General features: G+C 50.1%; 1 protein-coding gene across 7 annotated transcripts in view; it reads right to left on the bottom strand.

Annotated features, from left to right (window-relative positions):
* The window catches only part of PLS3 (plastin 3), a 43,509-nt gene that overhangs the window by 13,497 nt on the left and 14,889 nt on the right, over nt 1-15,123 (bottom strand). For 6 of the 7 annotated variants that reach the window (XM_032444219.1, XM_032444220.1, XM_015860147.2 and 3 more), the window contains one exon: nt 4,326-4,412. In XM_032444219.1, the coding sequence (XP_032300110.1) occupies nt 4,326-4,392 (67 nt within the window). In that variant the 5' untranslated portion in view covers nt 4,393-4,412. Of the gene's footprint in view, nt 1-4,325; nt 4,413-12,806; nt 12,857-15,123 lie in introns of those variants that run through there. The other variant, XM_032444224.1, reaches the window with a different exon arrangement.

Raw genomic sequence — 15,123 nt, 5'->3', positions numbered from 1 at the left:
TCTAAGTCAGCTCTGCATTCACTTTTTAATCATGCTGATAATGATGTTCTCCACTTAGCACTGACAAAAACAGATGCTGCCAGAACTTTCAGTAAGGACTACAAATGCTATGCAAGGCATTTTGGCAGCTACCAAGACACAGCAGCACAGCATGCTTAGCAAGATGTGATCACCTGCATGGTTTGCTTCTTGTTTTCTTCCTCTGCAAGTGGAAACCTCAAGCTTTGCATGTCAACACATCCCAGCCCCTTTGCTGACAGCGTCCCATCTACAGACCACACAAACCCAGCAGCCCTGCTCTTTCTGCAGGTAGGCAAGCTCTTGCTGCAGCCAAGGAAGGGCGCAGGTTGAGTGCTATTTATAAGGCAGCAGACTCTCCATAAGGCCACAGAATTCGACTGAGCTCAAGCAGCAGCTTCTGCTCCCCACACAGCCTTGTAGACCACAGCCTGCATGAAGGGAGGGCTGCAGCAGCCTCAGCAATGCTATCTTTTGTTCCCAAGGGAATCTCACATCGCAGTCACCGGGGTCAGAGATGCTTCCTACATTAAAATAGTCGGGGTGGCTCAGAAGTCCAGTTTGCCAGCAAATTCTGAAAGCCAATTGACTTGTAATGATGTGACAGTGGTGGTTTTTAAGTTGCATTTAAAATAATACTACTAATAATACCGTTCCAGCAAGCAGCAGGTCGTCACCACCACCAGCCCAGCCCTCCTCATCTTCCACACCCATATGGGATTCCACAATTGTTTTGAGGAGTTAGCAAGAAAGCGACATTCAAATGCTTGCTGGCAGATGTCCAAAGGAATGGCCCCTAGATCTCAAACTGAAGAACACCACCAAGTCCAGCCAATTAATAAATACATTAAACTGCTTCATGAAATGTCAGTGTTTCCAATAATGCTGATGAATTACAGTGGTTGGGGACAATGATTAATGAGAGCAACCGGCTGCTGCCTGGCCTTCAATTTCAGAGTTTTATTCCAAAATAACATGAGCTTACAGAGGCAGGCTTCATTAAACAGTCCAGTCTGAGATGTCATCAGCAAGCTATTTCCCCTGCAGATACATCACAGCTTCCTCCGCTACAGCTTGCTTTCTTACTGCTAACTATAACCACACGGTCTGCAGCTTCTTCCCATCTCATATCCAGGATAAATAAATAAATGAAGAAATAAAAACACACTGATAAGGAAAAGAAGGGATTTGCTGATCTCCGGGGCCTATTAACCTGAAACAGAACTTCAGTTTCACCTCCAGTTTGCCATAAGCCAACACCTACTGCTTGAGCCTGTGCTCGGCTAAACCAACCACAATCCTTCTCCACGCTGCCAAATAAACAGGTGAATTCAGAAGCACCCAACCAGCCCTCCTTCCAAGCAGCTCACTGCCTACAAGTGCAATTTCACATCATGTGAAATCAAGCGAACTGAAAGAGCTCCTACTGGTAAGAATCTCACCTAAATGCACTCCAAAACCTTGGGTCTCCACCATATAGCTCTTCCAACACTTAATGACACCCCAAACACCTACCTCTAAGAATTACACTTCTACAGCATCCTGGGGAAAAGCTGTCGCTGATTTACTCCATGGATTAAAAGGAAACACACACCCCAGACACTGCGGGAGGGGATTTACCAGCAAAGCAGGTCTGTTGGCTCAGGTGCAAGACCCCACACTGAGCCAGAGTTCTTCCAGTAAGGACAGTCTCATATCAAGCTCGAGCTGCTCAGACAGAAAGGCTCATTTAAGCGTTAAAGCCTGCCGGATGTGATGGCCCATGGATCTGGCTTGGCAGCAGAGCCCAGTAACTAGCAGCTCACTGCGCAGGGGAATCTGGACCCATTCTTTCCCTAACACATCAAAAAGGCATTACACCATAGCCCTGTCAGGGCCTGAAACCCCATCCCACAAAGCAGCTACTTTCCTACTCACGCTCCCCCTCTGAAAACACAGTCAGTATATCGTGTAGCAGCAGTAAAAGATTCACCTTTGCAGCACTATCAAGCTCTGTAATGGCGTGCAGCATCACTGCTGGTCCACCATATGGCTGCCTTGCTGGATGTCCTGCCACAGGGCCAGCCTTCAGACAGGAGGGGGGTCTAAAACCCCACTCCTAACAGAACCTGAAGTGCTATCCAACAGCTGAAGAGGCTGTCAAAATAGAAGCTATCCCAAGCAAAATCCCTCGGCGTACGACCCAGAATTACTAATGGAAGAAAGCAAAATTGTTTTACCAGACAAGCTACAGCCTGGATTCATTATAATCCACCCGATGGAAAGGAAACTACAGCACATCTGAAGTTTCCTATTCCCACTGAAAGATGCATGGTGCCAGCGTGCTCAGCCTGCCAAAGGTCAGCGCAGTGATAGATGGCTCCATCTTCTGCCCGTATACAGGTGGCGCAGCAAAGCCACAGAAAACAGATCCCAAAAGCTGCTTCAAGCTCTGGCTCAGCTTCCTCCAGACAAGTCCTTAAAATAGCTTAAATAACAGGATGCAAGAGGGGAAAGTAACCACACATTCCCTTTTAAGGACACAGGCTCTCAGCAGGGTCACAGCTCCCTGCTTGCCATAAGCCAGCATTTCGGAGCATTGTTTTACCACCTTGCAGCACTGAACAAAATGTTCATCCGCGTTGTGTTTTTAAGCACAGAGCATTTCCAGAAATGATCCTTATCTCTGCTTATCGGGAACAGGGAGAAGGAAGACAAATAGGACTGCAGATTCTGTACCGCTGTTCTTCCTCTACCAAGAGCCACTGTTTGGCCAGGAGCAAACAGCCACAGCAATATCCTGCTGTTGAATGCTGGAGCTGCTTGTCTGCACTGCAGCTAACTTCAGTGCCCTGCAACAACATCCCAGGCAGTTATAGAGCCCAGGGTGGAGGTTGCTCCTTCAGGCACAAAAGAGAGCAATAAAGGTGCTCTTGACAGACACCAGGGCAGCGTCTGTGGGTTCTGCCATGATTAAACCACACAAACCAAAGGCTGTTGAAGAGGACAAGCAGAGCCCATCACACCTGCGGGTGTATGCTAATAGCTAATTACCACATTTCTTGTTACTTAAGCTTTGACGCTTCCATTTAAACTGAACAGAGATCCATCTCCCTTAGAGCAAGCTAGCTCCCTAACATAAATCACTATCTGAATGGGTTTCCCAGTGCAAAGGCAGCCAACCAACCTCACTGACAAAAAGCCACCCCACTGCAGCCAGGTCAATTGCTTTCAGTTTGTCCAAGCACAGAATGGGCTGCTGCACCCTACATTCAACAACACCTGCCTTTAGCAGTATGTGATGCATTGTGAAGCACAATGTTGCTGCCCTCCTCCCTCTGTGCCAGCTGACTCCCACCTGCCCTAAAGGTCTGGGGGAAGAGCAAAATGGGAGAGCAAACTGCCAAGAACACAACTCGCTTCACGCCCCACCACTGTTCGGTTAGCTCTGAAATCCACTTTTACTGCTGCAGATTGTGAATTAACAGCAAGACAGTGCTTTGATCAGATGCCAGGCAGCACTTGATGTGCAGCTGGGAGGGGAGTTGGGATTGGCCTGTACTGCATAACCTGCTCCCGCCCAGTCCCAGCCCCAGCTGCAGACTCTGACCTCAGCCTGCTGCTGCCACCCAGCTCCCTCCCATCCTCCAGCAAGCCCCATGAGGAAACCAAACCAGCAGAAAACAATTTCTCTCCATCACGTCAGCTCTCTGCCCATCTAAGCTTCCCCAAGCAGCCTGCAATGGGCTCATGCCACACCAGCTCAGGAGGGAGGCAGGAGCAGGCAGAGCAACCCCGAGCATTGCCCACAGCCAGGGAGGTGGGACCCGGGGAGCCACAGAGCCACCAGAGGGCACCGCAATGCACAGTGCCCACAGAGCATCTTATCATCAGCACAGGTGATGGCCAGGGATGCAGCTACTAACTACACTTTGCTACATATGCACACTAAACTCAGTGCCTCCACACACCAGAAGCAGAGCACCTACATTTCCCTCTGCCAAAACAGCACTCCTAGGACCAAGTTCTGAAGCAATGAGGTGACAGGCTGACTGTTGGATGAGATGATTTTAGAGGCGTTTTCCAGCCTTTATGATTTTATGATACTAAGTGCTGCCTGGCCAAAGTAACACAATGCCCACATCCTTCCCTTTGCACTCCTTGGCTAGCAGTAACACTCAGAAGCAGTGATGCTGCCAAGTGACTCCTGGGCATGGACAGCAGGAGAATGCCCACATCTTACCGGCATTGCTGCTCTCAGGAGTGGGAGAAACTCAGTCCAAGCTCACAGTAGACAGATGCAAGGTGTCCTCCTTGCTCCCACTTACCAACTTTGGCAAAGGCCTCCTTGAGTTCCTCCAGCTCGTCTTTGGAGATCTGCATGGTGACAGCCATCTCATGGATTTAGGGGGGACCTGAAGAGAGAAAAAGGCTTTGTGTGAAACCAAGCTGCACTCAAACAAAGACAGCTCTGAACAGTACTATAGTAACAAGCAGCACTAAGGCTACTACGGCTTTCAAAGTCACATTTGCCTTCCCAATAAGAAAGATAGATGTGAAATTTGGAAGATGGGAAACGTGCTCCTTACCAAATCAGAAACTCCACTCACTTTGTCAATATTTAGCTCTGTGTCTTTAATTGACAGGCTGTGTTGCTCTGCACACATTAAAGCACCCACTGCAGCTGTGTGCTGCAGTCAGGAACAGTTCCCACATCCAGGGATTTGCACAGCTTTGAACGACACAAACCTACAGTTTAAAGCAACCAAAGGGCTCTGCCTGCTCATCTGCACACAGGAAAGCACACAACTATGAAAACCAAATAACAAAGATACTGAATAGTACCTGAAGAAAAGCCTTCTTGCACAAAGTAGCAGACCCGATACTTTTTGCCCAAAGGAAACAGTCTGTTTTTCAACAACAAAACTGAATAAACACTGATTTCCTGCAGCCAGTCCCTTGAGATGTGCTATAATCCCCTTTTCTGAAGAGCAGTTCGGTTCCACCTGCTAGACTGGAAAACAGGTAGTGCCATAGGGATGGTAAAACAGGTATCTGCCCATGTCCCCTTCCTGCGATGTCTGTGACAGCAGCTGATGATGATGTTGGTACTTTGGTCGATACAAACAAGAGAGATTGGTGATTTATTGGGTGTGCAAACAAGACAAGCTTTGCTCAGTGGCCTCTCACGAGCAAAATGGTGCAGCCCAGTATGCACACAGCTACAGCTCAAGGTTTAAAAATGGTGATGTGGCTCCATGCAACTTCCAAAGAGATCTTCAACCCAAGACTTTCCAGCTCTCACTTTGTTAGCTACAAAGCAGAAGACTAAAAAGGTTTCCTCCTCTGCCAATGGGAACAGACGCAGCCTGCTTCTCTGCGAGCAAAAGGATGAATGCAGATTTACAGGCCTTCAGAAGAGGGGATCCCAAAGGGCTGGCTCACAGCTGGAGTGAGAACCCAGGCTGAGATTCAGCAGCACCCGTGCTGTGATGAGCAAACCTCTCTTGTTTGAAGCTCCCAGCTGCTCCGCAAGCACTTGTTTGGTTAAGAACACGAGTTTGCCTATCATTGTAAATCATCACTTTCTGCAACACACATCACTAAGTCTGGAAAGTTGTTAGAGATGAGAGTGATGGGCAGGTGAGGCACCCTGGGAATGCAGCACCCATGGGTGCCAGCAGCAGGGAGAGGCACCAAGAAGCTTCACCACTGCAGAGCACAGAGGAGAGCCGAGCAGAGCCCACTTGTGAGCTCAACAACCTCATTGCCAGGCTTGTACTGCAAGAACAGGGCAGAGGAGGAATTACTGCAAAACCCAGCCATGCTGATGGAGTAAAAAAGCACCATGGTAAGATTAACAGCCACCAGAGCAGGACCTTCACTGTTAGCAAGCCAGGTTCCCCTGCAGCACTTGAGCAGCCCCATCCTCAGGGCCTCCAAAACCCAGGTGCTCTCCCAAGGGATAAAGGAGTCGCTCAGCAAGAAAAGTCAGCTCTGAGTGAGCGCAGGGCATGCTACCAAAGGTGGATTTCACAACTGGCAGAAACACACTGGTCTGGAGATGAGCAGCAGTTCTGGCTCTGCGTGGCATCAGATGGCAGGAGAGGCAGAGCTCCAAAACTTCAGCCCAGCCTCCCTCACCACTTTTTGCCTAAGCCTCCTTTTCAAACCATCGGGTCTTCCCTTAAGAAGGGATCTCCAAGCACATCACTATTTAAGCCCTTATCGGGTTTGCTGCTGTCTCTCCCATCTTTAAGAGCAGAATGAGCAGCTGAGATGAAATCAAAGCTGCATTGTTTGACTTTATCAGGGAACGATCACGCTCTGGATACACCCTGCAGTTGGTGGTGTTGGTCTGCACTTAAAGAACAATTTCCTTTCTATTCCCTATGCTTTTCATCTTACCAAGTCTATACAAGAGTTACAAGGGTCACCAACAGGTGATGCTGTTTGGGTCCATCCCTCCCCAACCCTCCTTTCCCCCAGAGGAAGGGGTTCCACCTCCACTTGGCACACGGGGCTGGAGAGGCTGGGAAAGCTTTTCAGCTTTCTGCTTTGTTTCTTCTAAGCGAAGGGCATTCAGAATTGTGTTCTTTCATTCAGATGCGTCTTGAAACAATCGGCTTTGTCTTCTCACGGTCATAAACCCCCTTTGTAATGCAGCGCTGGCCATCACACATCAGCTGTCTCACTCAGACCCAGCTCTGCGGTCCTCACGCCTCACCACGTCCCACTGACTCCTGCTGGGCAAAGCCTCTGGCACGGCAGGACACACAACGCTGGCCAGAGACAAACCGTGGTTAAAGCCCCATTGTAGAAGAAGGAAAGAAGGCCAAACGAACAAGGAAAACAAAAGATGACAGAAGGAAGTGATCCCACACCCATTTAGTACACTGGTGTATGGGTGTAAATGGGAAGGCCCGCTGGTTAATGTGCACCGAAACACAGCGTTAAAGGAAGAGATTCCTGCTCAACATCACCCCAATCCTACCTCTTCCCTTCATCTCTTGGGCATGGAACAAGAGTTCGTGGGGCTCCCCACCACCACGGTGCAGCAGCACATAGCCATGCTGCACTTGCAAGACCTCACTTGGCTGCAGATGAGAGCTGCTGTAAGTGCATCTCAGGTTTTCCAATATCAACTCCCTTCCCAGATAGGAACTGCATCATATTTCTGTGTAATCAAGCTTTATAGCTTCTAAATGCACCACAGCCACCGACTCGGGGCCCATTTATTTCTGCTCCAGACAGACGTGCCATACTGGCAGGTCACATCCAGCCCCTGTGCTTCCACAGCTGGGAGCCACCTGGAGACAAGCTGCAGCAGGGATGCTCCATACAGGTGATGGGTGCATCTGCTCACATGCTACACTTGTAGCACAGGTGCAAGCACCAGGAGCAGACCGGGGCCTCTGACTGCTCACACAGCAGCTCCAGGCACTCCCATCCATGTCAAGGGTCTCCAGATGCAGACCAGGAGGGAAGCACTGGGAGCTGCGTCCCATGGAGAGGATTGGGGGGATGGAAAGTCAAACAGCTGCACATCTCCCTGAAAGAAGGAGGATTAATCCAATAAGGATGCAGCAAACAGGTATTTCCTGCCAGCAAGTCACTCTTCCAACAGAAACAGAGCTGGAATTTGCTTCTGATCCAAATGGAAGAGCTTGCTTTCTTAGCAGCTCTGCACTCGTCTGAAAACTGAGCTGTTCTGTCCCTCCCAGGCCCACCCTGTTCTAATATCCCTGCGACTGACTGATTAACAGCACCGACTGATTTACCCAAAGAGGCGCACACACAGACGCATTAAAGCGTCAACAAAAACGTATTAAGAAGTACCTTTTCCATTTGATTAAGACAGATGAAGACAAGGAGATGGAGCCATCAGGGAGCAGTGACTCACGCCGCGTGCATTCCCCTTTGCAGAGGAACCTGTGGCTTTGCTGTCATCTCACGACAGAGGCTCCAGACAAGAGAAAGCAAATCAGTCAGCATCGGTAAATTAAAAATAGTTCAGAGCTTGCACATTTCTGACCACTATTCAGCAAGAATCAATTTTGCTTCAGGAACATCGAGATGCAGGACAGCCAGCCTATGGGTTCTCCTGCAGGCCCCTACAAGTGTGTTTCAGCCCATCCCATGGGGCCAGCAGCTCCGTGCCCACCCAGCACAATGGAGCTGCCAAAGGCCATGCAGACAGACAGACACACGCACACCCACCCATATGGCAGCAGCACACCCAGCAGCTCTGCTGGCTCCTTTCTCTGGTCCAGCCCAGGCAAAGCCTTTGGGGTTTTGCAGACAGCCGCTTCAAACTTGACAGCTGAAGGAAGAAGTGAGAGCTCATGGCGTGCAAAGTTTGGTCTGCGGAGCAACTCACTGCTGCTTTTTGGGGAGACAGGGAAGCTGAGGGAGTGATGGCCTTTGAGTGCAAACCAATCAAGCAATCCATCGTCTCCTGCTCCTCACCAGTGTGCATTTGAAGCTGTTTTGTTCATCAGCTTCCTCCCCAGCGCAGTGCTCACTCACTACGTGTGGTTATTGGCAAGCATCAGGAAGCACAGAGACTTGAATTTGGCAATTGCTTTCCAGACAGCCACCAGCAAAAAGCTGAAAGCACACCTTGCCAGTCCTTTGTATTGCACCAGCTGCACCCAGCACCTCACCAGTGCTGAGACCCACTTGCAACCACCATCCCCCAGAAGTGAATTTGCTGCTTGCTGCTCTTTGCACGAACACAGCACTCCTGCACGCAAAGCACAGGGGCAACCCCAGCACCTCGGTGAGCTGCTTCCTCACCTCAGGAGGGGAAGTGGCACAGGCTTTGAGCAGGCATTGCTTTGCAATGCTAGACTGCTACGCTTATTTTTATCCAGGAGCAGAGATGAGACTCCCCTCTGTTGTTACCCAACTCCTCACCACTATAAGGTGAATATGTCAAAGCCCTGAGAAGCGGAGGAGCACTGCAGCCCATCACTGCCCTTGGATGGCCAGCAGCCCTCTGGATCCAGAGCAGTGTCCGTAAGGCACCCACCACTTCTGGTTACACACTTTCCTCCAGCAGGTCCAGGTGAAAAGCCTCATTTTTCCCAGCTCGATCTGGCTGGAAGAACAGCAGGATTGTTCTGTGCGGATGCACAGCAGGAAGCAGTGCTGCACAGAGGCGGGGTGACTCCAGCTGTATGGAAACAACTGCAGCAAGCTGATTTTCCTAAACCTGGACAGATCAAGCCTTCATTTTTTTTTCAACTGTTTTCTCTCCCAGGACGGAACCAGACTCACTGCTTTGATCCTATTAAATCTTTATTAAAAACAACTGCTGGAGCCACCAGCCAACTCACACGCCTCAGACTCTCCAGCTCAGCCAAGGTGTCTTACTGGGATGCAGCCAAACAGAAAGTTCTGTGTCTTGTAGATACAGAAAGACAGCAAGAAATAGAGGATGCTCATCCACACAGCACCCAACTGCCCGAAGGCTGGAAGAGGAGGGAAGGAAAAGTCAAACTAACACAAGCACCCCACTCCATTTGCACAAGGGAGGAAAAAGCCTTCTCAGGTTTGGATGCCATCTCCACATCACGCTGCAGGCTCACACCTACAGCACCCTGTCTGCCTCACTGCTCCAAGCCCACCAGGGTTACCCACAGAGCACTTGGAAGTGGCTGAAGCACTTCTGGAGGCACTGGATGATTGGACCTTCAAAGCCCATTCTTCAGATGCTTCTCCAAAATGCCATACTTTGGCACGCCTCTGTTTCTAGCAGAGCAGCTGCTCCAGGATGAGCATGCATCCAAGATCGTAACCTGCTAGATCAGTTTAACTTACTTCTGAATTCGCTCGCATCAGTGGAAACAGAACTATATTGCCCATTAATTCATTGTCAGAGAGTGAACCAGGTCATCCTTTCAAGACCTCTCAGGAAAGGAAGAGCTGAAGACTCATCCTGTCTGGAACTCGCAAAAGCAAAAGCAATCTGTCAGGGAGAATTCCGACCTAGAGGCAAGAAGGGGAATGACGGGGGTCACATGTCAGCTAATGGACTCAGCCTCAGAAGGCTGGGTTTTAATTTCTGGCTCTGGCACAGAAAAGTCATACTAACATCTCAGGAAATTCTTATGCTCGTAGTAATCCTTGTTCTTGTACAGCCCCCCTAGAAAAGAAGAACATTAAACACTTCCTTCTGCCTTTTCTGTTTCTTAACCATAAATGACCAAGAGGTGGGTGCTCTCTTAGCACCCATGCACAAAACCCAACAAGGCAGCCTTCATCCAACAACAGGAGCCCCAGAGCTCCCTGCTGGCAAAGCAGCAGATGCCCCGCCTGCATGAGCAAGAAGGTTTGAGGATCACAAGGGTGAATCAGAGCAAATTTCCTTCCCCAGGAGCGACTGGAGCCTGCTTGCTGAAACCTGCATGTTACCCCCAACATTCTTCAGGCATGCACACTTCCGTTGCTCAGCATTCAGCCCAAAATCAGTTCAGTTCCTTACAAGGGCAAACTTGGCCCTCAGGCTGTGCCCTGGATTTACAACAGCTGGCTAAAGACCTTCATAGATACAAGACAGTTGTGGCCACACAGCCCAGACCCATCCCTATCCACCACGCACAGGATGCTGCTTCCTTGCCCAAAGACTTTCCCTTCCTTGGGAAGTCACAGCAGATGCTTCAGCCATTGCATGATGTCCACAACAGCTCCCTGCTTTTGCCAAGGGTCCTTACAGCACCGCAGAGCCCCTGGCTGGGCTCCTCAGCCCCTAAAAGCTCCACGCCCCAAGAGCTTCTCCCACGTATTTGCTACAGAACAGCCATTCCCAGGCAGCACCTCTACTTGGCAGGTGGAGCTACTGATAATGAATATTCCATGATTAAGAACAGTATTACTCAGTCTGCCAGTTACAAGTCCTGCCTCTCCAGGAAGAGAAATCAACCCAATCCCTACATTAAATCACAGCACAGTCACTGCTTGTTCCATGCCAGCATACAAGCTCCCGCAAGCCAAACACCCAGCATGACATTGCTGGTCCCTGGTGAGCTGGATGATAGGGAGCTGCAGCAATTAACTGTGGTTGGGTGAGGTTTGTGCCATCTTTCAAAAGCCACGGCCAAACAATTTGTTGCAGGCTGTTCTATCAGCTCGGAAGTGAACAGAGCTGTCCTGTGGCTGCACAGCCAGGACTGAAATCCCAACAACCACACAGCACACAACAAATGATGGGAGAGAAGTGTGTCAAATGCTGCAACTACAGCCCAAACCTTGAATGTCTTGTTATGCTCCATGCTGCATTATGTTCCAGAATCATCTGAAGAACAGGAATCCCACCCTAGCTGATCTCTTACTGGAAAGAGCTGCTGGTAACAGGAGGAAAATCTTTCTCTACTATTCCCTACTACTTGCAGTCTTGTTTGGAGAGTACTTGGGAGAAGGGGAAAGAAGTCAAAGAAAGAAGTCAAAGCAATTCAGTTCATTGAAAGAAATAATGCCAGACAGCAATAAGTCAGTGTTGTTGCACAGCCGTTCCACTGGCTTCAGGAAGCAGAAAGAAGTTTGAGTTTGACACTCATTTTCTCTAGAGAAGAGATGCTAGAGATCCTATCTACCCTTAACAAAGGCAGAAACATTAATCTCAAAGATTAATGTGAAAGGCTTGGAAGAGCAGAAGGGAGCTGCTCTCGCTGCCTCCCAGGAGGTTGCCATGAGAGTGAAATTAGGTTGACGCTGACAGCAGGGTGCTCCTCCCACTGCTCCATAATACAAATTGCAACAGCAAAGAGGGAGCAAAGGTACCAAACTCACAGCCACATACCTGTGTTTGGAGCACTCACCTGTGCTAAACACAGCTTGATGAGCACAGTATACAATTGGGTCTCCTGGGAGCCCACACTGCTTTATTCCCAGCTCCAGCAGCACAGTGCTGGAGCAGACACAGAGGGAAGGAACCCATCCTGAGCACGCAGCCCATCCCAGCTCCGGGAGGGCAGGAGAGCTCCAGCTGCAGAATCACTGCTCCCAGCTGGATGCTTCATAGAACCATTGCAGGGCAAGAGCAAAACATCGCTAAGAGACACCTGAGAGCAACAGGTTGAGCATAAGCAGAAACAGGCTATGAAAAAGCAGCACCGCGTGATTTTCCAACTCCTTAAGTCCACGCTTTCCAGCATTTCAGTATGTTCCAGGACTTGGTGTACAAAAGTGCTACAGTCAGCATTTGGGGAGGTCCATCCCAGCTCCCAGCACCACCAGAAAACACTGCAAGCGACATGAACTCGGCAGCTTGGAAACAAACAGCCGCTGCCTGCGGTGCCACGTGCACTTCCCAATGCAACAGCTGAGCTGCAGCCCGAGCACGAACCCCCCCGCTACAACACAGCCTGAAAGCCGGGCAGCCACCGAAGCCAGCAGCCATTTCCCCACAACTCCCCATTCTTTCTGCAAGGAGTACGTTTAAGTATTCAAGGCTGGCTGCAAGTTGAAGCAGTTCTGCTGTTTAAAAGCCTGTGAGTGGGGAGGACGTGCCCCAGGCGGCTTTCTGGGAAGGCACACCCTCGGTGCTCACTAGCAAACAGATCGCTCCTCCGCGATGCAAAGTCGGTCCCAGCACCCGCCGTGCTCTGTTTACACTCCCAGCTCAATCAGGTGCACAGATCGGCAACGATCCTCCACCGGATTAAAGACTCGCCGTTCGCCTTTTTGCCCTGCTTTCGCCGCTACCGCGCTAGCGATCGCTATTCGTATAGCAGACGGAAGAATAAGGAAAGCAATAAGCAGCACCGCCTGCAGCCGCGGGGCAGCCAGCAGCGCACAGCCCTTACCTCGCCCTGCTCCCGCTGCGCCGACTCAATGCCGTGCACGGCCGCTGCATCTCCCACACCCACAGCACAGGGAGAGCCCACAGCTCTGCCACCAATGGGGAGAGCGGGCAGCAGGGCGGCACTGAGCATCCCACGGACAGGGAGCCCCAGCCTGGTACTGAGCCAGCATTGCTCAGCAGCACGAGGCACTGAGAGAGAAACTTAGGCAAGCAAACTCGTTTCTTTGGTTATCTTTACTGTTACAGATTAAACACTCCCAGCGTGCACAGCCAAGAGTTTGTGCTTCCCATGACAGCCTATCATTGTAAGATTTGGTGCTCTTGGTTGATGGATGCCTTCAGCCCATCGGATGCAATGAGGAGCTCCAGGCACAGCCAGTCACCCACTGCTTCACCCCACTGCTCCTCCAAACACAAAGTGATGCAGCCAGAAGACCCCATGGAGCAACAAAACCAAAACAAACAAGCAACACAAACACAGTTGTAAGTTCCAAGCTCAGAGCTGGCACAGCGCTGTATTGCATTACCTCAATTAAGCCCTGTCTGCTCCACAGGAAACAGAGCCATCTGCTACCAACCAAAAAGACACAACCAACCACAACATCGTGCTATCGTGCACTACTCCTCTTTCTTTTTGTTTATTTTTTAATTGATCCATTACCAAAAAAGTCCAAAGGAGTTCCAAAGAATAACCACATATATGATATGTAATAACCACACACGTTAGAGGTCTCCTGTTAGGTCCATCCACACAACACCTGAGCCCTCAGATAGCAAAAAGGAGAGGATGTCACTTACCGAGAAGCAGAACGCTCCTATTAGTAAAGAATTTGAAGAACCTGTGGCCATTATAACAAAGACTTGACCAATAGGCTCATTGTTTTCCTTTCTTTTCTCCCCCTCCCCCCTCTTTTTTTTTCCTCCTTTCTTTAATTACATCAGACAGGAAGGTGAGTCACTGCCTGGCCCCAATTCTTGGGCATTACCTGAAAATCGAGCTTCCAGCTGTGAGGTTTCAAAAAGAGGCATTTAAAAAAGCACACACACACACACCAAAATCCACCTCCAAACCCACAACCTGACAGCTTCCTCAGGGCGGGAAATATAATGAAAACCAAAATAAGACGTTTTTATGCCCAAAATTGTAACTGCAAAAGACAGAAGATGGAGCGCAAAAGTGCTTTTCAGGCCAAAAGGAGCAGCTTGTCTGCACGTCAGGTGGGGACCAGGGAGAGCAGCCTCAGCACTGCTCCTGTTTGCATCAGCAGCAGCTGGGTTCAGCATTGTGGCAGAGCTGGGTGCAAGGAGCTCAACCACAGCAGTGATGGAGCCTGGCACAAACACGCATCAGAATAGAAAAGCTTTGTTTCAGGAAGTTTAATCCCTCTCTGTTTTTGCTTTACGTTCAGGTACAGCAAACAGTAAAAACTCATGCTGTGTTAGGATGCACCGGAGCTTTGGGGCATTGCAGGTCTTGGAGAGATCATGCAAAAGCTCAGCTCCTAAACTAGATGGCAATTTCCTCTATCGTGCCCTGTTGTAGGAAGGGCAGAGCTGTCATAGGAGTAAGGGAGAGCAAAGGAAAGCCTTCCTTTGCCTCTGGCATATCCACGGTGCTGGGATGGAAAAGCAACACCTGCAGGTTTGTAGGTGGCAGCCCCGTGCTGCAGGGGCACCTTCCTGCTCCACTAATTCCATTTTCACATTCAGGTGGCAGTCATGCTCCCTAGGTGGCAAATAGCCGCCAGCAATCCCTTTACTGGGTAGGGAAAAGGCATCACACCCCACAGCCAGCACAGATGCTCAGCAGCTCCCGGGTGAGGAGAAGCCGAAGTTATGCACACAAGGGCGTGCATGAAACTATCTATATTTGCAGAGAACCAGTGGCAGCCAGAATGAAAAGCACTCAGCTCTCTAAATATCCCCAAACCCAGCCCTATTGCTGCAACCTGCAATTACACCCAAGCCCAAAATAGTGCTCAGGCAGTGCCAGCGCTGCTCTTGCTGCGGCACACCCCGGGTGGGTGACGGCATTGGGGACACGCTGCTCCCAGCCCGTTTCCTCCAGCACAGCCAGAACAGCTCCTGCCCTCTTCCAAAATAGGAGTTCTATGGTCAGTTCAGCACACCAGTGTATTTTCCTCTTCCCCTCTCTAAGAAAGCCTTTTAGGGAAGCACAGGATGCCCAAGGAGCTCGGAAGTCGCTCTGGTTGGGTGACAAAGCACGTCTTGCACCAAGCAGAAGGCACCCATTCCTCAGTGAGGGACATATCCAGGCCAAGGAGCCCTTCCCTCATCATTGCCAGTGACCTGGAAGC

Source organism: Coturnix japonica, chromosome 4 (assembly GCF_001577835.2).
Source record: "Coturnix japonica isolate 7356 chromosome 4, Coturnix japonica 2.1, whole genome shotgun sequence".
Taxonomy (NCBI): Eukaryota; Metazoa; Chordata; class Aves; order Galliformes; family Phasianidae; genus Coturnix; species Coturnix japonica.
The sequence above is the reverse complement of the archived record's forward strand: the minus strand, read 5'-3'. Positions and strand labels throughout refer to the sequence as shown.